Raw genomic sequence first — 26,174 nt, 5'->3', positions numbered from 1 at the left:
ATTAAATTCTCTATTTAATCTATCAGTTTCTCACTGTAAATGTTTTTACTCTCAGTTGAATGCTGGGCACTGTTTGTAATGTATGTACACAAAGGTGTTTTTTTCTATCAACATTGACTTTTTTGCACATTTTTGGAAATATTTAATTTGTACACTGATTTAATACTCTGACCAATTGTCGATGGATGTATGAGAATCACGTGTGTGTGCAATGTACTACTGTCTGGATGTATGGGGTTTTTTATTACTTTTGAGATGTTGCTGCCAGTAACTGCACTGCTGTTGCTGCTTTACATGGAATATCTTATGTATAAAAAAAGATAAAAACAATTTAAAAATTAGCTGATGGTTGAGGAACTCAGGAGTTGGGCATTGCTTGCTGGTTCCACTGTCTAACAGCCTTCCAAACTTAAAAACAACCAACCAACCCCACCTTGTAATTCTGTGTATGCATTGAATGTGTGTGTATATATCCCAGTAATCTTATTCCACAATTTCATTTCTACATTTTTATGAACTTGTTTTTTAAGGGTACTATGTTTAGTTAGAATAATTAAATATATAAAAGCTTTGAGAGATGATTTACTAGATAAATATATTTTCAGCTGGCTGATGTTCAAAATATTTTTTTAATTTTTGTTTTTAACCATTCGAAATGTATTTGTATTTCCAAAATCAGACACGAATTGTACTTAGAAATATATTAAAACACTCTGTAGGGACAACAGTGTGATTTCTCTTTTAAGAATTCTGTACTTCAGAACGCTGCGCAATGTCACTCTCGTATCTCAATTCCGAGTTGGCTTTTTTATTGTTATTTACGGTGCGCTTTCCGGAAGTTCAATTTATTTTGTTAATTTTAAATTCTTTTTCCTCATTTCCCTCTGCCCCGGGGTGTGGCTGCCCCCCGTGTCCGAGGCCCCGCCCCGCGCCCGCCCGCACGCCTCCCCGCGGCGGGGGCGGCCCCGGGAACGGAGGGACGGTGGTGTCTCCTCCCCTGGCGGCGCCGCCCCGCGGAAGTGACGCGCGGGCGGGCGCGGCGCGGCGCGGCGGCCATGGGCAGGAAGGAGCGCGGTGCGCGGGGCCGGGGAGCGGCGCGGGCCGGGCCGGGCGGGGGCACCTGGGGCGCTCGTCACAGCTCCCGCTCTGCTCCCAGATAAGAAGAAGTCCAAGAAGCGCCATTACGATGACGACGAAGACGATGAGGACGAAGGTGCCGGGAAGGAGCCGCAGGAGGCGGTGCCGTCGGCGGCGGGGAAGCAGGTGGAGGAGAGCGGCACCAAGGTGGACGAGTACGGCGCCAAGGACTACCGGCTGCAGATGCCCCTGAAGGCCGACCACAGCTCGCGGCCGCTCTGGGTGGTGCGTGCGGGGCACGGCCGGCCCGGGCGGCCGTTCTCCCTGGGTGGGAAGCCGGGGCCGTTCTCCCGGGGGGAAGCCGGGGCCGTTCTCCCGGGTGGGAAGCCGGGGCCGTTCTCCCGGGGGGAAGCCGGGGCCGTTCTCCCGGGGGGAGGCCGGGGCCGTTCTCCCGGGTGGGAAGCCGGGGCCGTTCTCCCGGGGAGGGGCCGGGGCCGTTCTCCCGGGGGGAAGCCGGGGCCGTTCTCCCGGGGGGAAGCCGGGGCCGTTCTCCCGGGGAGGGGCCGGGGCCGTTCTCCCGGGTGGGAAGCCGGGGCCGTTCTCCCGGGGGGAAGCCGGGGCCGTTCTCCCGGGGGGAAGCCGGGGCCGTTCTCCCGGGGGAGGCCGGGGCCGTTCTCCCGGGGAGGGGCCGGGGCCGTTCTCCCGGGGGAAGCCGGGGCCGTTCTCCCGGGGGGAGGCCGGGCCTGCTGCGGGGGGGGCGCAGGGCGGGTGGAGAGCCTCGGGCGCGCCTGGGAGCGGCGTTTGATGCGGTTCGGGGCCGTGCGGGGACAGCCGGACGGGAGCCACGGCGCTGCCCAGGGAGTTGCTCCAGCCTCAGCAGCCTCCGGGCGGGTCCCCGCTGTCCCGGGCGTGCTGCGGACCGGGCAGGGCAGGCAGCAGCTCGGCCGGATTGTCGGGGTGGGCTGTAAAACAGCGCGCTGGCTGATGACACGAGAGGGATCTATCACTGCAGTGACACGGTGTTTGTATGTTGGGTGAAACGGCTTTAAGACAGGCTGGCCTCAGTTTCTGTAACTGGTGCCATTTGTTTTCTCTGCCCTTTGAAAGGGACGTCAGTAAACTTGCCCGAGGTCTGGCAAGTGGTGCAGCATGGTGTGAAGAGGTGGTTTCCCAGCCAGTGTCTGAACGGTGCCTGTCACCAAGTGCTGTACAGCACCTAGGGCTGGATCACCCAAGTGCTGCCTTTCATTCATTCATTCATTCATTCATTCATTCATTCATTCATTCATTCATTCATTCCACATAGAATGAACTAGGAGTTTTGTTGTTCCAGGGAAATGGGGCTGGAAGCTTGCCTCTACTCAAGCAATTTCTTCAGCATTAAAAAAGAAGGAATACTCCAGCATGTCAGTCTGGAAAAACTTTATTGATCTGGGTGTGGTTTATTCATAGTGCCATGGAAGGAACATGGACAAATCAATTCCTGGACCATTTTCAGAAGACAAAAGTTACATGTTTATTCATTTTCTTGTAAATTCATTATGAGATTCAGTTCAGCTAACACTGTTGTGCCTTCAGCATTTGTTTATTTCTGTAGGCTCCTGATGGCCATATATTTTTGGAAGCCTTTTCTCCAGTTTACAAATATGCACAGGACTTTCTGGTTGCTATTGCTGAGCCTGTGTGCAGACCCACCCACATTCATGAGTACAAGCTGACTGCTTACTCCCTGTATGCTGCTGTGAGTGTGGGCTTGCAGACAAGTGATATCACTGAGTATTTGCAGAAACTGAGCAAGACTGGTGTCCCAGATGGAATCATTCAGTTTATCAAGGTAAGGCTATTTTACTGGCATTGCATTGGAAATATATCTCTTTCTACTAAGGAATTCCTTTCCTGCTGCCTCTGCCTAATTGATTTATTATTTTTTAATAATCATTTTAAATGTTTTATTTTTCTGTCATTGTTTCAAGAGAGCATTATTCTTTTTCTGTCTTTTTGCATATAATATTGCTGCACACATACTATTTTCATAATATAGCCTTTGTGGGATTTATAAAAAGTACATGTAAGTGTCTGTGTAGATAATTTCAGCCAGTACAATCATACATGGGGAAAGTTTCCTCAGATTTGCTTTGAAGGAAAACAGAATGTGGGAAGCAGCCTGTAACAGTGGGGCACTGTGAGACAGCCTGCCTTATCCTGCAAGTGTGTCCTCACAGTCTTGGAAACACTTTGACGTTAGATATAAAAAATTGAGTATCTGTGCCTGTTGTCCCTCATCAGATGATGTGAGCATCTTCTGAAAATACCTTTTCAGGTTTGCTCTATGAGCATAACAAGTAAATGTTTTGTGGTAAGGTGCTTCCCCACAAAGACTTAAAACCTTTGCAGTGTTTGGTCCTAAACGTGGAATCTGTCTTTTGTATGTTCCTAATGATTGCTCTCTTTGTAGCTGTGCACCGTCAGCTATGGGAAGGTGAAGCTGGTTCTGAAACATAACAGGTAAATGGCTTCTTCTTCAGCTCTTGTGGCAGGAAACCCTCCCATGCCCAGCTGTGTGTGAGTGCTCTGAGGAGCTCTGGAGTCTCACAGCTGCCAGCTGAGTGTAACAGCTCTCAGGTATTATTTTTACAGCTTTTGGAAGTATTCAGTACGTTAGCTGATGTATTCTGTTTGGCTGTCCTGAGCTAGCACTGGTTGTCATCACGTTTTTAAAAGTAGGTTGCAAATTTGATATTGTAGCTTGTTTCTTTATTGCTTGGACTTGGGGAAAGATATGCAGATCCAGTGGGAAGAGGTGGGTGCTTGTGTGTGTGTTGAATCTGGTTTGTTTTAAAGCTAGAGGATAATGCTAGAAGCGGCCTGGAGAAGTAAGCGCATATTTTAACTGTGATCTCCAACCAGCATCGTCATTAAGGCATCTCCAAGATGCATTAGTTTTAAATTTTTAGGTTGTCTGTGTTTTGGAAGTCTGGGGCTTTTCTGGTGCTATGGACAGGACTTGAAAACACCACATCTGGCATTTTCACGAACTCACCTCAGTTCAGTCTAAACAATTTACTTCATATGTGTGTCACAAATAAGACATGCATGTGAGAGATCTGTGTTGGCATTTCTGCTGGAGTTTGCCACTTAGTTTAGAGAGCATGTGAGTAAGATGGAGGGATGACTGCACAGTACATTATGCTTTTGGTGTGAGGCATCTTTTAAAAGTTTTGGTTGCCATAATGTCTTTATTTTTAAATTAGCACCCCAAGGTTTTATGCTTGAGAGTGCATCTAGCTATGCATCTATGCCACATTTCCTGTGAGTTATTCAGTTGATGAGTTCATAAAAAAATACTTTCTTTTATTCTTTCATTTTAGGTATTTTGTGGAAAGTACGCACCCTGATGTCATTCAGCAGCTTCTGCAAGACCATGTAATTAAAGAATGTCGCCTGAGAAATGCTGAAGGTGAAGAGACAGAGCTGATTACAGAGACATTCACAAGTAAATCAGCGGTATGTCCAGCCATATTCTAAAATTACTGCAGTGACTGCAGGTAAACTCTTGAGTACTTTGGAGTTGCTCTTGTTTTGTGTTTTATCAGCTTCATTCTGCCAGTAAGAGACTGCCTCTTTAATGAGCCCAAAGTTGAGGGGAAGAGGGGAGCCAGTGTGTGTCTTTGGTGAAACTTTTGGTGAAATTCATGTTCCTCTATTTCAGATTTCCAAATCTAGTGAAGGTGGTCCATCAACTTCACAGGGAACAGATGCTCAGAATAAGCCAGATGTCCCTGCTGACTTATTTGAGTTTTATGAACAGATGGACAAAGATGAGGAGGAGGAGGAGGAAACGCAGACAGTGTCTTTTGAAGTCAAGCAGGTATGAATATTGCACAGAAGCACATAAGCATGAGAATTTACTAGCAAGTACTGTGGCTCTTTGTTTGGTAGAGGAGATCACTGGAAATCATTAACATTTCTTTCCTTTTACCTTCCAAAGCTTAGACTCTTAGAGGGTGGCAGTGTGGGTGTTGTTCCTCCCCTGCCTGCAGAGTGCAGTGCTTACAGGCCAGAGAGGCTCCAGGGACTCAGGGAGGTTCCTGTCACATTCGTTCAGATTACTTAGTTCAAGATGAGAATTCAGTTGAGGGATGTTTTCAGTGAGATTTTTTTTTCCCTTTTCATGGTTGCAGAAGGAACTCTTTCTTGATGGTTCCAATTTCATCACTTGAGAAGGGGAGCTGAAGGTTGGAGCACAGTCTTTGCTTGAGCTTCTATAGAACTTCTCAAGTTATTTTTGGATGTGGTGATTCTAATGATGCCTTAGTGGGGGGAAAAGGAATTTTTAAAAGTAAAACTTAGTAGCTGTTTTATTTATTTGAAAAAAGCCAACCCAAACCAACCAGCTCTTGGTGGCTGATTCAACCTGTCATTGTCTTGGAATAAGTTCCATACAGGTATGGAGGCTTTCAGCATAACAGATTTCTGTAACATAGAGAACCTTTCATGTCTGTTGCTAAACTCTTCGTTGCAGGACCTCAGGGTGTAGTTTAGTCATTGCCAGGTAAGCAGCAATCTGAGCTGAATGTGTCATGTTCTTCCATCTGCCTAAAGAGCCCACCTCTCTAACATTAACTTGTTCAAAATTTGCAGGGGGGTAGGGTAATCACAAGTAAAGTTTTCAGAATAAGCCTTGGCTCTTGCAGACTTCATAAGCATAAAAAATAAATGTAACTTCACTTGGTACTATGTAACCTAGTTGTTTTTAGGGAAAAAGAAATTAATTCAAATGTGGAGAATTTATCAACTAAAGCTTTGTTTCCTCTTTAGGAGATGATTGAAGAACTTCAGAAGCGTTGTATCCATTTGGAGTACCCCTTGCTGGCAGAATATGACTTCAGAAATGATTCTGTGAATCCTGATATCAATATAGATCTGAAACCTACTGCAGTCCTCAGGCCATATCAAGAGAAAAGCCTGAGGAAGATGTTTGGGAATGGACGAGCCAGGTCTGGTGTTATTGTCTTGCCATGTGGTAAGTTTCTGTGTTGGTACTTAGACAATTTGTTCTTTATTTGCCTGTAGTAAAGAAAATTCCAAAGATGACAACTGCCTGAATTTCAGACAGCATCAGGGACTGTTCTGGTTTCAGTGTGCAGAATCCTGGTTTTTACTGAGCTGGTGGTGAAGCTGTGCTGAGGGAGAGCTGGGTCACAGAATTGTTGGTGTCCTGGCAGGGGCTGGGGAGCAGCTCTGGTACCTTCACAGTGCCAGTACTGCTTCCCCTGTGCCCTCTGCCACTTCTGCTCATCTCCATGGAATGTAAAGCTGTTGGCACTGGAATTAATTCCTTGGTTGGGAATAGGGAAACTGAAGGGAGCTGGGAATACAAAGGCGGTATAAAGGGGGGGTCCAAGGAAGGAAAGCTCTTGTGTGCACACCTGCTGGGCCAGGGGAGTTTGAATAAGAAATGAGAGACATACTGACTGAAACAGACTACAGAAAACAGGGGTAAATGGAGGAAGCAGGAAGCTGTGTGCCAGTGCTCTCAGTATTGGGGGAAAAGGAGGCACATGGGAACTGTGATGATGGCCTGAGAGTGTGTAAGGGATGCTGGAAGAAGTGTGAAGGATGGGAAGATTTAAGGACTTGCTTTGTGGGGGGGTGTATAACTGGCAGAGACAGAGGAATAGAGCACTCTTAGGGAAGCTTTCTGTAGCCACCATAATTTAGCATTCTTTTGAAATTTTAAAAAGCATTAAAATGATTGCTTCTAATTATCAAAGCCATTGTTTACATTTTTTTTCTTGAGGAAATACAGCTGTATTTTTAAGAAGTGAATACTTGATCTCTTTACGACTATTGTAGCAAAGAAACAACAAATAAATTTCCCTTTGCATGATTTCATATCCTCTCATGGTTTTCCTTGGCTCTTTTGTTTTCCTCCTGCTCCAGTGGTGTCTGAGAGATGGCTAATGAGTGTCACTCCTCCTGCCCTGCAGGTGCTGGCAAGTCCCTGGTGGGAGTGACAGCCGCGTGCACTGTGCGCAAGCGGTGCCTGGTGCTCGGCAACTCTGCCGTGTCTGTGGAGCAGTGGAAGGCCCAGTTCAAGATGTGGTCCACCATCGACGACAGCCAGATCTGTCGCTTCACGTCTGATGCCAAAGACAAGCCCATTGGCTGTTCTGTTGCCATCAGCACATACTCCATGTTGGGGCACACGACAAAAAGGTCTTGGGAAGCAGAAAGAGTAATGGAGTGGCTTAAAAGTCAAGAATGGGGCCTTATGATACTGGATGAAGTCCATACCATTCCTGGTAAGGAAAAGGTGTGCAAACCTTCCATGTTGCACACATTGTTAATGTCCTTTCGTTCTTGTAGAAGTGGTGTTTTTTTGCTGTTCTTCTCATGATTAATGTAGTGAGTAAACCCATGGCTTAGGGTTTTGGAATAAGTAAACTGCCTTGTTGTACTTTTTTTTTTCTTTTTTTCCCCTGATACTACATAGTTTAACTGACCACTAGTTTTCTGGACCCTTCAAATTAGACACAGTGTTTTCTATAGTAGCAGTGTAAAGTACAAGTTCTTCCATGTACGTTGATGAAGTGCTCTTAAAATGCCCAAGTTACCTTTGCATGATTTTGCTGTAAACATATTTGAGCATGAGAGAAATTCATCTGCCTTCTTCTCTTAGATGCAGTGGCACTGCAGGCCAGCTTTTAATATCTATGAGTAATCATAGTGATTAGCATCCAGAAATAACTTGTCTTTGAAATTGCCGTGTAATTGAGATCTGTACTACTGGAAAGCAATAATGTACTATTAAAGTGTCTGTGAAATAATCCTGGCTAAAAAACCACCCAAGATTTTGTTAGCTGTTCTTCCTTATTCTTACTTGAATATATTTTGGTGTCTACAGAGAGGATTTCAGAAGCAGACCTTGGTAATTAATTGCCATTTTATCAAAATAGCACAGTGCTGGCACTGTTCTGTCACTTTTGTTCTTGCTTGGTTTCATAGAAATGAAGGTATAGCAACTGCTCTGTGATTTCTAGCAATACTAAACATGAGTAATTCTGCCCTATCCTGTAAGTTCTGAATGTGGCAGTCAGCCAGGAGTCCTTGTGTCATAGTTCTTGCTAGGAAATAGTAGAGACCCAAGCCAAGCCATGTAACCTTTGAATATATTCACTTTCTCTTGGGGAATGGGAAATAATAAAGATGCCAGAAGGTTTACTGGCATTTTCTGAGTACACTTGACAATGCAAAGTAAAGCTGCAATCACTGTGAAGTTTTGCTGTAACACAGATTTGTTAGGAGCATGTGTGCAGTGGGGTACAATTTCCCAATGCTGTGCTTGCCTTATGCTCAGGAGCTGATGAAAATGTCTTTTAAAAGTTGTAGTATTTAGCTTCTAAAACCATTCAGGAAAGTTAACAAAAGATTTGTCTTGGATTTCTTAGCAAAAATGTTCAGACGTGTGCTCACTATCGTCCAAGCTCACTGTAAGCTGGGGCTGACTGCTACCCTGGTCAGAGAAGATGATAAAATTGTTGACCTGAACTTCCTGATTGGACCAAAGCTCTATGAAGCCAACTGGATGGAGCTGCAGAACAGTGGCTACATTGCTAAAGTCCAGTGTGCTGAGGTGATGTTCTGCTTTTCAGTACTAATAATTAGTGTTTATTTAGTATGCCTACAAAGTTGAGAAAAAAATTTGCAGCTCTTTACAAAAAAGAACAATAGTAGAAATTTTAAAACATAAGAAAATACCTGCTTGTTTCAAGTCTAAACATATGAGAGTGAAACTTGAAAACGTAGCCCTGGATCTCACCATTCTTTCCAGTATAAAGGTGTGACCTCTGTTCTTTCCAGCATAAATCTGGTATCAGAAGAAGTGACAATCTTTCACACAGGCACATTAGAATGTTAATCTTTCTGGTAAGCCTAATTCAATGTATTATCTCTGATAATTGCCATGGAAGATACTTAGGGAAGAGTATTACTTTCTCAAAGCTCTCTGTTATTTACAGGGTTTCCATGTAAGCATTAGGGGATTGCTTTTTCATTAACTTTTCTGGGTCTCCTGTTGAATGGAAGTAAAGCTTTAGGAGCTGCAATGTGTTATGGTAGAGTTTAGGTGGGTTTTTGTGTCTTTTTGTTGTTGTTAAGTGTTGTGGTGATTTATTTTAAGCCTGTCTTGCTAATTTCATGTAACTCTCCCTAGCTCTGGTACTGGAATAAAAGATAAAAATGCAGGTCAGCTGTTCTCCTTTTGAATACTATACAAACTGGAAGTTGTAGAAGGAAAAAAACCCACTGTTTTGAACTCATAGAATGCAAGTGATAAGCACCTAGAAAATAACTGTTGAAGGGAGAGTAACCAGTCCGCAAATTCAGATTTGCATTTAGGCATTTTGGTTAGTTCTGCTGTGCAAGCAAAATTCTGAGTACCTGAACTGCCCTTTAGTCATTGAAAAATGAAGCATGGGCTACCTTTTGTTCTGAATGATGAGAAAATTCTGCAAGTTTATATTCCTTAGGCCAGTGTTTCAAACTAACATTTGATGACTCTGCCAAAAGCAAAGAATAAAAAAGCACAGTGTTGCCTCCAATATGTGCACAGCTGCTTTGCATATTTGTTTGGATTTCCTTGAGGAGTAAACCACGTTAATCAACTTGGTTTATTCCCCTCAGCCAGGAAAGGCGTTTGGCTCACTCTTTTAAGTGCAGTTCTTCCCAGGTGGCCGGAGAGGGCAGTGCTGATGGGCAGTCGTGGTTGTTGCAGGTGTTGCTCTTTCACTGCTCTAAAAGAGAATGAGCAGCACAGTTTTAAAAGTTACACAAAATTTAAAAAAAGACAATAAACCTGTTCTTTACCTGTTTTTTCAGAGTTTTGTGATTTACAAATAATCTGTTTCTGGGCAGCTATACTAAGTCTTTGACTGTCTTGCAAAATGTAAAATGAAAATATGATTCAGGAAAGAAGTAGATCTTACCCATTTCCTAATCCAGAAGAGAATGCAAATACAAAATACATATGTTTGCCATGTAGTCAGAGGCATTGATCAATAGATGAAATGCTTTTACCACAGTCAACTATTCAGTATTTGCATCATATTGTCACTTTGATGTAATTCTCTTCTGGTTCAAGAGTTTTAAGCCTTTCATGTAGACAGCACACAATAACAACAGAGCCTGTTCAGTGCATTAATTTATTTTTAGTGTAGTCAAAGGATAGTAAAAGCATCATCTGGCATTTAAGTCACTGGAAAAATATTTTGAAACAAAAAATTAGTTCTTATCAGTACAGAACAAATCACGTTGTTTAAATAAACTGTAAATTTTCGTTAACTTCCTTAGCTGAATGGTGGTGATGAAAGAGGCTTTTCTCTGTGGTAGTTTGTTAATTTCTATTGTCCAGTGGGTATGAGGGAATAACTCATACAGCAGAGTGAATGTTTCCTAAATTATATGCCCTATTGATAGTGTCAAATGTTATCAATAGTGTCAATTCATTGGCTTAAACTTGATAATTTCTTCTTTTCTCATGCTGCAGTAGAAAAAAATAATCCTAGACTTACTGAAGTACTATGGTTGTTATTTACATAATAGAAGATTTGCTTAGATATCCTGGGATGATGTTATTGTCTGTTGAAAACTTCTAATCAGTCCTAGTATTTTGGAAGTTTTAGACTCAATAGCTGTTAAAATAAAGGTCACTCCTTTATTTGAAGAAAGATGGGTGAATTTGTTCTGTAATGAAGACAAAATGTGTCTCAGCTTTCATCATATGGATGAAAATTAATCTTTATGGGAAAAAGCTTTGACTGCTGTGAGAGGGAGACTACACAGTTCATTCCCTTAACTACTGTTTTATAAGAAGTAGTGGCATTGAGTAAATTATTTAAGTGTGAACATGAAGTAATTTATTCCAGTCTCACTGCCTATCTCTGTCATGGATCTCAATGCCAAAGCATTTTGGAAAAACATATTTTAGCAGTGCAGGAGACTTCACTGACTGGTAACTTTCATTTTGGTACAGAAATGACTGTGTTAAAAAAGTGACCTGCCCTATGCAGAAAGTCCTAATGCATTACCATCCCCCAATACTTTTTCAATTCCCACAGGGATTAAATAAGTAAATAATGAAATGCTACTTTGTGTGTGTGTGTTTTCTAATTGTAGGTCTGGTGCCCGATGTCACCTGAATTTTACAGAGAATATGTAGCTATTAAAACAAAAAAAAGGATACTGCTCTACACCATGAACCCAAATAAATTCAGAGCCTGTCAGTTCCTGATTAAGTTTCATGAGCGACGGAATGATAAAATCATCGTCTTTGCTGATAATGTGTTTGCACTGAAGGAATATGCAGTCAGACTTGGGAAGTAAGTGTTCACAACCAGTGATGGCACTGTTGTTTTCTTCCTTCCATGACAATTTCATTGCAATCTCACAGCTTTCAGTATTCTTTAATATTTTTTGTAATGCTGTAGCTCCAGTCCTCCTGCATAAAAAGCGCAGGAGGGTATTTTTGGATGGACCTCACTGGCACTGCAACATGACTTCAGTGTTTGAAGAGTCTCTGTTTAGCATTTGTTTCAGAAAAGTTTATTTTAATTAGTTAAAGCCAATAGAAAAATGAGGGGCTTTTGGAAATATCACTAGGACTGTTTCTTTAATGGATGGTAGCTTTCCCTGTCTCTTTGAGACAAAGGTTTTCAAATATATACTCTGGATCTTTCAGGATGTTTTGAGACCCAGGGCTTTCTTCAGGTTCTCAAAAGGTCTTACCCTTGTAAGACAAGGTTTTTGCTATCTGTGCTGTGCTAGTGCACTGCCTAGAAGTGCAGTAATTGTTTAATAAACTAAAGGACATTTCTCCCTAGAGCTCCTTGATTACCTTCAATGACTATAACATGAGTGCAGTTACTGGAGATGGTGCCGACAGGGTTTAATGAGGGGTCAGCATCAGTCTGTTGGTAGGGTTTGAGGAGGGATAGTCAGGGAGGGTTTGTCAGGATTGAGCATAGAGCGATTATTGGGAAACATAACGTTATAAGATGTCCTCGTCCTTTCTTTGACAAGCCCAAATAATGCCTTGCTTGTTGGAAGCTGTGGGACATTTTGATGGTGCATGATTTCATGTATAGGAATTTCAGCAGTGCTCCTTAGCAAAACCACAGACAAGCCTTATGCTTTCCGAAATTCGTGATCATTTCTGATTGCAGTTTAAGGGGCCGTGTGGTGTTGACATGCTGTGACATCAAATAGCAAGCAGAGCTAATGGTGCTGGATGAATTCCAACACCCGTGGTCTCTTTCATCATTTTTTTAATCTGTCTGGACAGAGATTAGCTGTAATGATGCCTCTGGAATGTCTCTAGCAGTGTTCAGTGTACCACAGACAAAGCCTTTAGCACAGCCAATGCTGGGAGGTGGGGGATGCTACAGAGCACAGCAGTTGTAAGTGGGGTAGATGCTGTGGAAGTGTGGCAGGAAAACCAGCTGAAGAAAAAGGTGGCCCCTTTTTATATTCTGGAGTTAATTTAATGTTTCTCACATCATTTATGGAGCTCCAGGTTATCTCAGAAAGAAAGGAGGCTTGCTGTGCTGGACAACGGTGAGCTTTGTTTTAACCAGAGGTTTTTTGCTGTGAGCGAGCTAAACCAAAGGGAACTGTTAGTTTATGCAGGGCAGGAATTCCGTGTGTGGAGGAGAGAGCAGCCCAGTGGGTACAGCAGGAGTGCTGTGGCTGTGTGCCCAGCAGGAGAGAGCAGCAGCCCAGTGGGTACAGCAGGAGTGCTGTGGCTGTGTGCCCAGCAGGAGAGAGCAGCCCAGTGGGTACAGCGGGAGTGCTGTGGCTGTGTGCCCAGCAGGAGCACAGCTCCCACTGCCCTTCTCATGGCCTGATGGGGCTGGGTGGGCTCCCCCATGGGGGGAGAGGTGGCCAAAGTCTGACTGCCTCTGCTGACTCCTCCCTTAACCCGCTTGCTCTTGGTAGTGGGGAACCATCAGGGAAAGACCATGCACATGACAGGAATTACTGCAAATTTTGGGGCCTGAGAATGCAAATTTGCTTGGCCAGCTTTCCCTCTGTCATGATTCTGTCATCCAGTATAGCATAGCTCATGTACTGACTGGTTTCACTGGTGTTAGGAATATGTTTAAATCACTGTTTCTGAAGGACTGTGCCTCTGTGGTTTTGTCAGTTATGTCAGTTAATGGGAGAGGGGTCGATCTTTGCAAATCCCTCAAATGTCTTTTCACAGTGAGGAAAATGAGTAATTTAAAAAATAATCCATTTAGCACTTACTGTTCTAGATTCAGAAAAGTACTCAGGAATGCCAGTGAATCACTGTCAAGTAGGATCTGGGCAAGTTAAAATGAAAGATTGATAGCCAGCAGTTCAGGATTATTCTGTTCTTAATACAAAATGTGTTTGAGTGCCTTCTTGGTTGCCTAAAGAAAAGGAAGGCTCAAAAATGCTTTAGTTTCAGCTTAAATCTGCCATTTAACTTCACAATTTAAACACTATGTGAAATTTAAAATAAGGCTTAATATATTACTGAATGCTACAAAATTAATAATGAAGGTATTTTTTCAGTGTTGGCTCATTTTTTTAGCTGTTTTTTTCTAGAAGTCTGCTTAAATTCACTAAATAGAAGAATTAGATTAAAGATTACTAGGCTTATTTGGTAAAAAACCCTAGAATAAAGTTTTTAGTAAAGAAAGCAAGAGGAGCCAGGGCACAGGGATTAGTTGATAAGAATAGAAAACCTTAGTCCTATGCACTGCCATGTTTATGTTCAGCCATCATGTATGTGCAATACTAAATGGAAAATTTGAGCTTGGTTCCTTGTGTTAGAAATAATTTATGGAACTCTGAGCAAAATGGTAGTTGGAAAATTTGACTCCTATTGTTTGGAGATGCTTGGTAGCCTTCATTTGGAAAAGTAGTGCAACAGATGACAAGCAGTGCAGTGCTATCCTGCATGCAGCTCACTGTTTTTGCATGAGCTTTGCTTTTTTTAGTTTTTTGGTTTTTTAACTTTGCTTAGGCAGAAATAAAACAGCCAGGCACTGGAAAATTCATAGCAATCCAAGTTACTCATGAAGTCTGTGAGTGACTGAGAGTTTGTGTGAGCCTTTGGGATTGAGACATTAAATGTTCCATGTAATTCATTGTCAGACATTAGAAACCATGGGTGAAATGCCACTGTGACCTGCTCATGAAATGTTTGAGGCCTTTGCATGATTTCAGTAAGCCCAGAAGGTATTAGCAGGGGCAAGAGGTTAGCTTGAAAAGCAAAAATAATTTTCCCAGAACAACACCCAGCAGCCCGTTTGTGACACCCAGCATATCCTTGATAGAGAAGCCTGTATTTTCAAGTGTTTAAATAGGAAGCAAAGCTTGCAGCTGTAAATGTGCTAACTCAGTACATTTGAGGAAAAAAATGTCTTTAACAGCTGCCTTCAGTCTTTCATGTAGGCTTAACAAATGTATTCAGTCTGTTGATATACAGCTTCATTGGTGCATGTAATTGCAAAACATTTGTAACTGTCAGAATTTCTTTCTGGCTGACTGTGTTGCTGCAGAGGGTTCCACAAACCCCTGGGCAGCTGCCATGAAGAGTAAAACAAGCTAAAAGTAAACTGATATCTGTACCATAATCTGGTTTGTTTTCATATCTGCTCAAAGGTGTCCTGCACTCCTTGCCGTGGTGCCTCATAAGAAATTACTGAGAAATCTTGTATTTATTTCATTTGTATATGTTGTGTTCTTTTCAGACCTTATATCTATGGTCCTACTGCACAAGGGGAAAGAATGCAAATTCTACAAAACTTCAAGCACAATCCAAAAATCAACACTATTTTCATTTCCAAGGTGAGGGAGTACATTCACTGTCCTTGTACCTGTCTTTGGAGTCAGCTTTAAGAGACAGCTGCACATTCATGGTGTGCATTTGACATCTTTATATCACAGCTCACAAAGAAAGCTGTGCTTTTTATTTAGTGTTGGCTGGGGAGATGTGGAAATAAGAGACTGCTCAGAGGGTGCTGCTCTGTTGCAGGTAGGGGACACATCCTTCGATCTGCCAGAAGCCAATGTTCTCATTCAGATTTCATCCCATGGTGGGTCACGAAGGCAGGAGGCTCAAAGGCTGGGACGAGTGCTGAGAGCCAAAAAAGGTAAAGGAGGTGGTGCTTGGGCTCTGGGCCTTGGATCATAGCAACCTAGAGCAGGAGAAACTGAATGTTCATGAGGTTTCTTTATACTGTCCTTATGTTTTAGTCAAAGAGAGTATACTTATATACCAGTGAATGAAAATGAAGCAACTTCTCAGTCAGTAAACTTAGTGATGAGAAAACTTCTTAAAAAAAGCTGAAAGAAGACTGACTTTCTATGGTAATTCTCTCTCCTTGATATTTTCTTCAACATGAAATTGTTTGTGTAGGATCATAGTATTAGTCTGAGAAGCAAGCCTTTAAAAATCACATTCTTGACACTGTAGATTACTTTTAAAAATTGGATTTGGTTTGTGACTAGTGTGTTTTTGTAAAATATGGCCAAAGGAATTTTTTTTTTATTAAAACAATTAAATACTTAAAATAATTTGTACTCAGACTTAAGCTCTGCACACACTGATTTTATGTGCAGTTTCTGCTTGTTACAGGTAAGGCTTTGTTTGAAAATGTTAATAAAACCCATGTTAGTGAATTGACAAAGTCTTAGTGAAACCCTGGGTTTTAAAAGAGAATCCTATCACCAAGATAACAGACCTTAAGTACTGTAAATGTAAAAAAAAGTTTATACACAGCCTGGTATATGCTGGTCTTCGGATAGTGCTATGAATTCTTAGCTCAATATCTTTGCTTCACTTTTTAAATTCAAAAACACTGCAAACTCTAGTTCCCATGGATAAAACCTTTCCTTCGTCTTTTTCTGTTGGACTTTTTTTGACATGTGCTGCAGTCCTTGCTCTTGACTTTTCACTTCTTGACATGATAGGCTTAAAAACAATTTTATCTTTCACCTTGCCTAGCAGAATAAAGCAGCAGATTGTTCTTAGAGCACTTGTGTGATTGTGTTAGACTACATTTCCTTTTCTGTTTTTGTCTATTCACCTATCCTCAAGTTATTAAGACCAAAAGTAGTAGTTTCCATGCTGTGTCAATCCGTTTATGCAAGGTCTGGGTGCAGCTAGACAAGGCAAATAGTTTTTTTCGGGACAAATTACTTAAGTACCTGTTTTCAGTATTTATTCCTTGGTTGTTCTTTATTGCAGTGTTCCAAATGAAACTAATAACTGAGTTGTTTTTGTCTTCTAGGCATGGTTGCAGAGGAATACAATGCCTTTTTTTATTCTCTTGTATCCCAAGACACTCAGGAAATGGCATACTCAACAAAACGACAACGGTTTCTCGTAGATCAAGGTTATAGCTTCAAGGTAACTCGTTCCTTCTATTTATTATGCTTGAGGCCTAAGAATGTAATTTTCATATTGTTTAGTGTTAGTATTAGGTCCAGTACTTGAGAATTCTGGTTGTGGAATGCATTAATGAATGTTTTTCTTGCAAGTGAGAACTGCTCTGGTATTGTTTAATTATCTATATTATTGTGAGGGCAGGCAGAAGTAGCTTTGTACAGCTTCTAGAAAGGTGAATGTCGTAGCTGGAAAGCAGGCACCCTGCAGAGTGCAGTGCATGTTCCTTGGTGGTTGGTTTGTTTGTGCTGTTCACTTGTTTATCTGTGCAGGTCTCCCATTATCCACTATCACACTGATGCTGTATACCCAGTATTGGGTGTTGTCAGAGAGGGCAGCACCAATTTAGACAACTTGCAAAACTTAGGAAGTGACAATTTCCAAAGAGTTCAAGTCTCAGACCAGTATTTCACTATGTCATCTTCCAAACATAGCTAAAACTCCTCTATAATACAGATTTCATGGTGTATCTCACTTATTTTTCTTTTATTGCATGGATTGCCCTGTATGCTCATCTGTTAGGCTGTGAAGGCAGCAGAGTGTCATGATAGCGCTTGGGTTTAGGTAGGTTATTCCTTTGAAAAACTGAAGCTTACTGCTCTGATTAGAAGCTCTGGCAATGAGAAGCAGTGCTGAGGAGAATGAGAAATAAGACTCCCACATCTGGCTGCTCAAGAGCTTGTCTGGGTGAGGCGCCAGTACGGGACATCCCCCTGAACTGCTGGGCTGGAGCAAATCACTGCTCTGGAAGGAGCAGTCCATTAAAGAGCTCTTTAGAGACAGACCTGTCATGGTCTTTATAAGTGAAAACTTTGTTTCCATTTGTAGTGAATACATTTCAACAAAGTTGCAGATCAGTACTAAGCTGCAACTAATTACAGCATATGCATCTGTGTGGCTATACCCATGAAGATTAGAGCAATCCCTTTACTTATATTTGAATGCCCTGGATTCTAGAACTGAGGAGGTTAAAATAGAGGGATTTAATTTTGCAAGGAAGGAGCTCTTAGTCCTAGGAGCTTTGGTGTAGTGTAAAAAAAGCAGCACAAGTGGCTAGCTGAGTATCTGGAGCAACATTTTTGCTGACCAGTACTGGAATGTTCTATATTTGCAGATTAGAAACAAAACATTAGAATATCTATTTTCTTCTGTTTGCCAAACTTTGCCATGCTGGCACCAAAGAATAATAGGGCTGAAAGAAACATCCAAAAAACATCTCTTGTGTTTCTTAATTCCAAGCAAGGATGAGTGTGCCATTCCCAATAGATGTCTGCCTTCTTAGTATTCCAAATATGGAGACTCTGCCTCTTCTTTAGATAATTGTTTCACTGCTAATGTCCTGTCCTTCAGAATTTGTGTTCCTAAATAACTAAAAATTCATTACTAGTTTAAAAGGGTAACAGTTTTCACTTTTTGTTGAGGATTTAGTTTTTTCTTGCCATCTCTCAATTGCTTCATTCTCTGCCTTTCATCAAAAAGAGAACTGGAGTAAGATGTTTTTGCTAAATCCACATATCTTGTCTTTGCTTCTTAAATATCAACCTTATTACAGTTTACTGCTTGGGGTGTACTGCTAGCTGTTTTTTTTCTTGTCAGCTAACCAGTTGCCTTTGCTACTGTATTTTATTTTTATTTAGAGATCAAATGTAGGATATACTAAATTTTAAACTAGTAGCAGAAGAACTCTGTATATTAAATAATTTGAGATAACTTTTAAACAGAGCATCAGTTGGACAGCTTAAAATATGATGCAGTGGGAATTCTTTCCATTCTATGAATCATGCTACCACTGTCTTGCAACCAGAGCTGGAAATGGGCAAAAACTATTTAAAATGGATTTTTGTGACTCCTTTCTCTTTACTTTTGAGATGACCATAGCACATATCCTCCTAAATAAACAAGGAGTACGGTAGCGTTCCTTTAGCCGTGTAGGACTGATTCCTTCCATGAATGGATTCTTCAGGCTCGGACGTTTTCTCATGAAAACATCCTTTTTCAGACTAGACATTCCCACAAATAACAGCCCACAGCACTTATTATTCATTCCAGTGTTTCCCTACTCAATTTTTAAACAGCAGTACTTGGCAGCTAATATGGATATCTTCTACCTTAAACTTTATTTACAGTGTTTTTGTGATCTGCTCCAACTCAGGCTGCTGAGGTAATTAGTTCTAATTGTATTGACTCAAAAGGTAAGCAGAAAAGACAACAGAAAACTCTACATAATCAGTGGTTGAATTAGAATGTCTTTCTCAAAACCGTGTCAAATTGGGAGCAGTGGGAAAACTGATTGTTATGTATAAACATATACTTACAAAAAGCATTTAACTACAGGGAGAATTCTTGTGAAATTTTCAAAATACTTCTGGTTAAGAAAGTAAGCTGCCTGTTGCAAATCTTTATAACAGAATATAACAGAACCTTGAGATCTGTCAGTTATTCAGAAGAGGAGGTTTGTCAGCTGATGGAGCCCATGGCACTGCATTGCCAGTAGGTCACAAGTGCCCTGCACCCTCAGTTACTAGTTGAGTTACTGAGAATTCCAAGGAGAACAAACTTAACTGAAGTTACCCAGTGTTTTAAGTACTCAAAGGCTGGAAGAGTTTGCTCTGTGACTAATGCTCTGTTGCAGGTTGCTGCACTGTCTCACAACAGCTGTATATCTCAATTTGTTAGGGGTTTTTTCCCATTGTCCTGAATGCTTCTTGCTAAAATTCTAAGTGTCTGCGGAGCTTGTGGATTATTTTTATTAAATATAAAATACTGGTTCTTAAACTAGATAAATCTAGAGCCTACATCATGACACCAACCCTGTAGTAAGTTGAATACATGTATGAGTTATATGTGCTTTGGTCAGGCTCTTGATCAAGCTGGTATAAACGATGTTTAGCTGACATGCTCTGCCCAGAGCTTTTCTTTCTTCTTTTCCTTTTTTTTCCCTCCAAAGATTCGTCTTTTGCATTTCCAGCCAGAATATAATAAGAGCTGTGAATCACTTAGCAAGATTTTATATGTATTTGTGCTATCTGTAGTGTGAGGTTGTTCCAACCATTAATAAAAGTTGAAGGCAGTTCCAACAGGATATGGAATCAGAAATTCTTGTCCTGGTTTTGAATAGCTATCAGTGAGGAGGAAGAGCCCTCACTTTGTAGTGTGCTTTGTTTCTTAGGTAATCACAAAATTGGCAGGCATGGAAGAAGAAGAGCTTTCATTTTCAACCAAAGAAGAGCAGCAGCAGCTTCTCCAGAAAGTCCTGCAAGCATCTGACCTGGATGCTGAGGAGGAAGTAGTTGCTGGGGAATATGGTTCAAAGTCAGCTCAGGTAACGAAGAATTCTTTGAAAAGAATGAACACAGGTGGGACAGAACTGGTCCAATTTATTTCCATCCAATTCTAAATGTGATGTTGTCATTGATGGCCTGGTATCTTTGTGAAACATTAGAGAACAGATTTGGCTTTTTAATCTGTATTAGCCTTAAGTTATTGCAGTAATTGGGCACTGAGAAAAAATTCAGCATGGAATTCATGTCCTTCTCCATCATATTTGAAGGAGAAGGTAACAGATCTATTGTTACAGATTTTGAAGTAAATCTTTTAGGTCACATGCAGTGAAAATATTTGAAGCCTCTGATCCCACACTGAGCAGGTGCCTGTGCTCCTTGTCCTTGCAGGTGTCGCGCCGCGCAGGCACCATGAGCTCCATGTCGGGAGCAGATGACACCGTTTACATGGAGTACCACTCCTCACGGAGCAAGGCGTCCGCAAACAAGCACATCCACCCCCTGTTCAAACGCTTCCGCAAGTGACGTCCTTCACACCGGCGCCTCCTTGAAACGTCACCCCTCTACTTGTTCCTGTTACTGGAAAGGTGGAGTTGAAATTTATGACAGGTCCTTTAAAAGACTCTTTTATATGCATCTGTACAGCCACGTGTTTACTTACCAATGTATGTGCTCTCATAGGTGAATGGGAAAGCAAAGAAGGAACTAAATCTTACCATGAATATATTTTTAGAAACTTTAAGATACAAATATGTCATGGCATATATTTTTTTTTTGTGTGGCACTGTGCTCCTTGTCTTATGCCCTCATTTCCTCATGGCCAGAGGGCAGAAGCATGTGGGCCACTTCATTCAAGGGAAGTACTTGTCTGGTTTTCAGGGTAATTAATAGATTTTATTTTTATCAGCAGAAGATCCTTTTTCGGAAGAGTCCTGAAAAGGTTTTGTAAATGAAGTTTGTACTGATGTTCGAGATATTATTTATCTGATTCTTGTGTCTGCTCAACAATATACTGTTTTTCAAAATGCTTAAATAAAATCATTTAGTGAGCTGAACAAATCCTGAGAGGAGCACTTTACATTATATTTTTAAACTAAGAGCTAATTTATACTTGTGACTTTACCTGTATTAAAATTCTAGCAGATAGGTCAGAAATACTTCAGAGTTTGAAGACAAGAAGAAAAAGGGACTCTGTCTCCAAAGTAAATTCAAGGAAAGCATTAGAAGTTAATACAAATGAATTCTGTGCTTGTTTTCCTAATTTTTCTTGCTACTGTTGAGAAGTTGCTCAAATAAAAGCTGTTTCTCTTTTATTTATATTCTATTTATTAACCATGCAATAAAACCTTCGTAACTGCTAAACAGTGCACTGTCACCACAGAGGTTATTATTGAATCAAAAAGCATTTCGACTTCTCACAAGGTGAGTTGGAAGAATGTGTGAAAGAAAGATTATCGAGTTTCCTTTTTTTAATTAAGACTGTTATAATTCTAGAAAACAATAGGGAAATGCCGGTGGTTTGTGGCAGAAGAATGTTTTTTAAGTAGCACCTACTTGATAACACTACTTGGTGTTCTATTTAGAGGTGTTATTTTGCTGGTTGTTTGTAGAGCTTTAGGAACAGCCTCTGTTGGTTGAAAATAGGTTGATATAAAGGTTTACCATACTGGAAGGAGCATACATGGTACAGCTATTCTGGTTGTATGACAAATACGCTTCAGAAGAATATTGAATTCTGTTTCTTGTTAGCATGAATTCACAAATTGAGAATGTAGAAATATTGGAAGCATTTAAAAATCTAATAATTGAGAACAGATGGTGCTTGGTTTTTGTCTCTGTATCAGAATCAGGTAATTTTTAAAAAGGGAACTGATCTGCCTCAGTTTAAACTTTGTTTAGGCTCTGAGCCCTACCCTGTAACACTTGATTCTTTCTCTTGTGCTGAGTCTTCTGCTGTACAACCTGGAACCAGCCGTGGCAGTGCTGGAGTGGCATATACAGAAGAGATAGTTGTGCAAGGGATTCTGGTGGTGATTTCCTTCCCCAGTTTAAAGCACTGTTTACTTCTGATAGTAGTTTGGAACAGCTCTAATGGCTACAGTTAGTAGCAAAATGGTAATTTAGTATAATGGGAGGGGCCTGTGATAGAGGTTTAGTTGATCAAGTCAGGCAGTGTTCCTCTGCATAATTCTCTTTTTAAAAGCTTATGAATTGCTTTAAAACTACTCTCCACCCTTCATAAACTTGAAAAAACTCACAACAACCTACTAAATGCAAATGGCTCAATGCTGGTTCCTGTAATTGTGGAATCACTAGTAGTAGCTGGGTTTAGAATTGCTGTAGTTCATGTGTAGTAAATCATGACTAATGATCTCACTCCTTTAAGTAATGTCTGTGTGGGATGCAATACATTCAGCATCAAGTAAAGCAGAATGAGTTTACAAGGCATGAATGACTCCATGCATCAGTGATAACATCTTGGTATTCAAACTTTAGAATTCATTATGTTGATAAGATTAAGTGCAGTAATTACTGCCTGCTGTTACTCCAGGCTGTGGCAGCAAGTGGCAGACTGGTGCATTTACTCACTTCAGCTGAGCTGCTGCTGCACGTGGCAGCACCTGGACCAGAATGGGGCTGGGCAGGTCAGTCACTGAGGAGCTGCTGGCTCCTGGGGCGTCTGTCCTGCTGGCCCCTCACTACCCCTGCACTTTGGCAATGCACCCGAGGTTCACAGTAGACAGCTCCAGATCTGTAATCCCAGCCCTCTAGGAAACTAAATTGTCCACTAAAGAACAGACAGTGTGGCAGAAGTGTGATTCAGATTATGACTGATGCCAGAAGCAGGTGAACTCAGGGGTAAGTAAATTATTTCTTGGAAGTCTCTGGATAGAGGAGGTGTGATTTTCTTGGCTGTCATTCAGGTTTCTTTGCTGGCCCCTGCTCCCTGGCCCCCACCTTGGTTTGAATTCCAAATTGTCTTTTTTTAATATTTGTGTTTCTGATAGGCTTCAATACTGAAGCTTGTGTTTATGTGCCCTTCCTTCTTGTGGCAAACCAGCAAATGTCCATATGAAGCTGTTAATGCTCAAAGGGTGCTGCTGTTACTCATTAAAATGGCATTCTAGACTAAAAGTGCAGTGCTGATGGGGTGGCAATTTCACAGCTTTACAGCTCACCAGAGCACCAAGCTGCAGCCAGTTTCTATGTCTCCTTATGCCCTCCTGATGGTCATTTTTTGTAATACCATACTTTCCTTTATGTGTTTGAAAGCACTGGACTTCAAGGCAAGTGGTTCTCAGTATAACTTAGCACCATATGCCCTAGGAGACACAGGGCAAGGATCTAAATCTGTAAGAAGTCTGTAGAACTGGATTCTTTACAGTTGATTCCGGGGTTTTTTTATCAAGGGCTGAATAGTAACTCACAGCAGCATTGGCTTCTTGTTCTGATTTAAATACCTTCTTTTTGAACAATCTTCTATTATTATTTAGCCTGCTGAAGTTCAAATTTATCCCATTTTCAGGAAAAAACAGGAATTTAGAAAGCATTTAAAATTCAAACATGCTTGAGAAAGCATTTATACTTCACAACTTGAAAGAATCTTTCAGATGATGGGTTTGAGGACAGTCAGAAAAGGCAAAAAATTATGGTTAACTGTATGTTTTTTTCAGTTAAAAGGTTTTAAACGACACTGAAATTTTTTGCTTACATTTCTGACATTGCAGCCCTTTTTCAGCTTTTCTTTGCAAATGTACAGAAGAGCCTATCTGTGCAGTCTTAGCTGAAAGTGTTATTTGAGCAAAGTTAAATGCTTCCTTTTATGTCCATAAATTATACTTATAAATTATTTATATTTGTAGCTATTTCAACAATTATGTAAAATACACAGTATTTATTATACTGGCTATCATAAAATTATGTTCAAATAATTACAAACCAGATATAGCCAAGACTGTTAAAAGGTGAGAATAATTCTAAGAAAACAGAATTCCTGGTAAGATGATAATGTAACCACTGACTCTGAATACCAGTGCTATTGACACAAAGAGCTTTGACTGAACTTGGTCAGAGTTTGTGCAAAGAGAGGGCAAGTTTAAATTGGATTTAGGAATAACTAAATGAAGGTAACAAAGTACAATTAATTAGACCATTGGGGGGTCTAGACAGAGAGAACAGCAGGACTGTGGGTTTGAAGACAAATTATCCAAAAATAATACATAATCTAAATTATCAATAAGCCAAGTTTAGTTTATACTGTGATCCTGTTACATAGCAAAAGTTAACTAAAACTGAAACATGTCTGCTGTGAGGGGGCATGTGCTCCAACTTGTTTGAAATAACAAAAGTCCCAACTGACTTGTTACATAAAACACATTTTCAGGCTCCGAGGACCAACAGGCTAGGACAAACGTCATTGTTTAAATTTAAAGAACTCTGAGTGTGTTTCTGAGTCAGTGTTAAGATGTCTGATAAATATATATAATGGTAGGTTGTACAAGTAGGAGAAAATACTTATCTTTTAAGTCACATAAATGTGTTTTGGTTGGTTTGTGTTGATGGTATAACTCCTCCCTTTATGGTTTGGTGGCTTATGTGGAATTGGAAGGAGGTTTTGTATAATGGCTACTATACTCACCATTATTCCTGGGAATTGTGGCACTACTCTTTCTGTTACCTGAAACAAGTCTGTGTTCATATTTGGGAGGAAAATGGGACCACACAATGCCAACCCCTCCATCACTTTAAGTTGCCCTCTAAACCTTTAATCCTCTGCTGCTTTTTGAAGTGTTTGTTGGTTCCTTTCCTTTACTCTTCCTTTCTCTTTTTCAAGTATATTCCAGGAAATTTATTTCAGTTTCATTTGTCTCGTCACATGAATTTTGGTGTTTACTCATAATGTTGGCTACTGAACATCCTGCAGTTTGCAAGTTTGACCTCCAGCTCGGATTCTGCAGTAGTAAGGATGTGAGGTGTGTCAGTAAAGCAGGAACATTAGTGGCACATATGTACATTAAAACTCTTAATTTGAAAGTCAAACAGAACCACAAAATTATGATCTGGCACAGCAAAGAGAAGTGAATGGTTTAATTACACATTCCATGTTGTGGTAGCCCACATGTATTCTCTCACATTCATAAACATTCCCTTCCTGTATTCAGCTATTGAACCACCTTACAATTTGGCTTTTGTTGTCTGGAGTATTCATTTTTTACAGTTTACATAGAAAAAGACGCTAGTAGCTGCACTGATGGGTTGCTATGGTATTACTGATGATTATTGTAGAGCAAGGTTTTAATAGTGCACCAGAACTGCCTCTGTCAGTGGCTCTGAATTTTTACTTCCTCTGGCAAACTGCCTAGAAATATCTATTACTTGTAAATATTTTTGGCCCACTGGTCATCAGACTTACCTCTGAGCACCACCTGCACTACAAAAAATCAATTTCTGTGGATGTGAATCTATTAATCTCCTTTTGTGCAAAGAAGGTGCTCTATTCAGGTTTGCATAATGGCATCTTTATACCCCTTTAAATCCTTCTGTTATATCAAAGAAATTCTGCAATTTTCATCATTAATGCATTGCCACTTCATGTTTTCTTAATTTATTTCTTTGTTACACTCTGCCATTGCCTATAATCTACTCTGGAAATTGTTCAGGATGGTGTGGTTTTGGCTTTGCTTATTGAACACTGATGTCTCCTTGTAGTAAAATTACAAGATGGAAAGCAGTAATGGAGGTGTCTCAGATACTCCTGGGTCAGGACTCTTCTCAAATGTTCCACTCTTTCTTTAAAACTAGAGCAAATATAAAATCCTATTCAAAATTAATTTTATATGTTGGGGTTGTTTTTTGGTGGGAATTTGGGATTTTTATTTTAGGTTTTCTGTAATATTTGGTGATTTTTTAAAAATAAACATCTGTACATAACTTATGAAATAAAGTGTTCAGACCTCACACTGCTGAGTGTCATATTAAAACTCAACAACAGTCTGTACAGACAGCAGAGAATCCATCCAGTTCATCAGGAGCTGTAACACGATGGATTGCTAGCATCTTTTAATGAATTTGGCTCTTATTTAATTGTATAAGCTGCACATATAAACTTGATAGCCAGTAATCACAGAATGTTTGACTGGTATTAAAAATTTTGCTGAGGTTTGCCAGTAATGAGATCTGAAGGTCTGCAGCTATTTTATGGGCTGCACCAGGTGAGCTCCCTGTTTCACTGAAATTTCTCTGAGTGTTTACATGTTTTTAAAATAGTGTCTGTGTTTTAGACCATTTTATTGCAAACAAGCAGAACTCTGTTTGAAGAAGAAAGTTTCTTCTTCAAG

General features: G+C 40.7%; 1 protein-coding gene across 1 annotated transcript; it reads left to right on the top strand.

Moving 5' to 3' along the window:
• Positions 1-1,036: 1,036 nt before the first annotated feature.
• On the top strand, positions 1,037-21,200 carry ERCC3 (ERCC excision repair 3, TFIIH core complex helicase subunit). Its single transcript, XM_021526168.4, has 15 exons — positions 1,037-1,074; positions 1,157-1,362; positions 2,675-2,911; positions 3,533-3,582; positions 4,446-4,581; positions 4,787-4,945; positions 5,896-6,100; positions 7,068-7,382; positions 8,529-8,713; positions 11,254-11,456; positions 14,859-14,955; positions 15,143-15,260; positions 16,401-16,519; positions 19,725-19,877; positions 20,227-21,200. The coding sequence occupies exons 1-15, from the start codon at positions 1,056-1,058 to the stop codon at positions 20,359-20,361; spliced, it is 2,337 nt and encodes a 778-aa protein (XP_021381843.1). The 5' UTR covers positions 1,037-1,055; the 3' UTR covers positions 20,362-21,200.
• Positions 21,201-26,174: the final 4,974 nt, after the last annotated feature.

The sequence above is a fragment of the Lonchura striata genome, chromosome 7, assembly GCF_050655825.1.
Source record: "Lonchura striata isolate lonStrDom1 chromosome 7, ASM5065582v1, whole genome shotgun sequence".
Lineage (NCBI taxonomy): Eukaryota > Metazoa > Chordata > Aves > Passeriformes > Estrildidae > Lonchura > Lonchura striata.
This window is presented reverse-complemented; position numbering and strand designations above follow the sequence as displayed.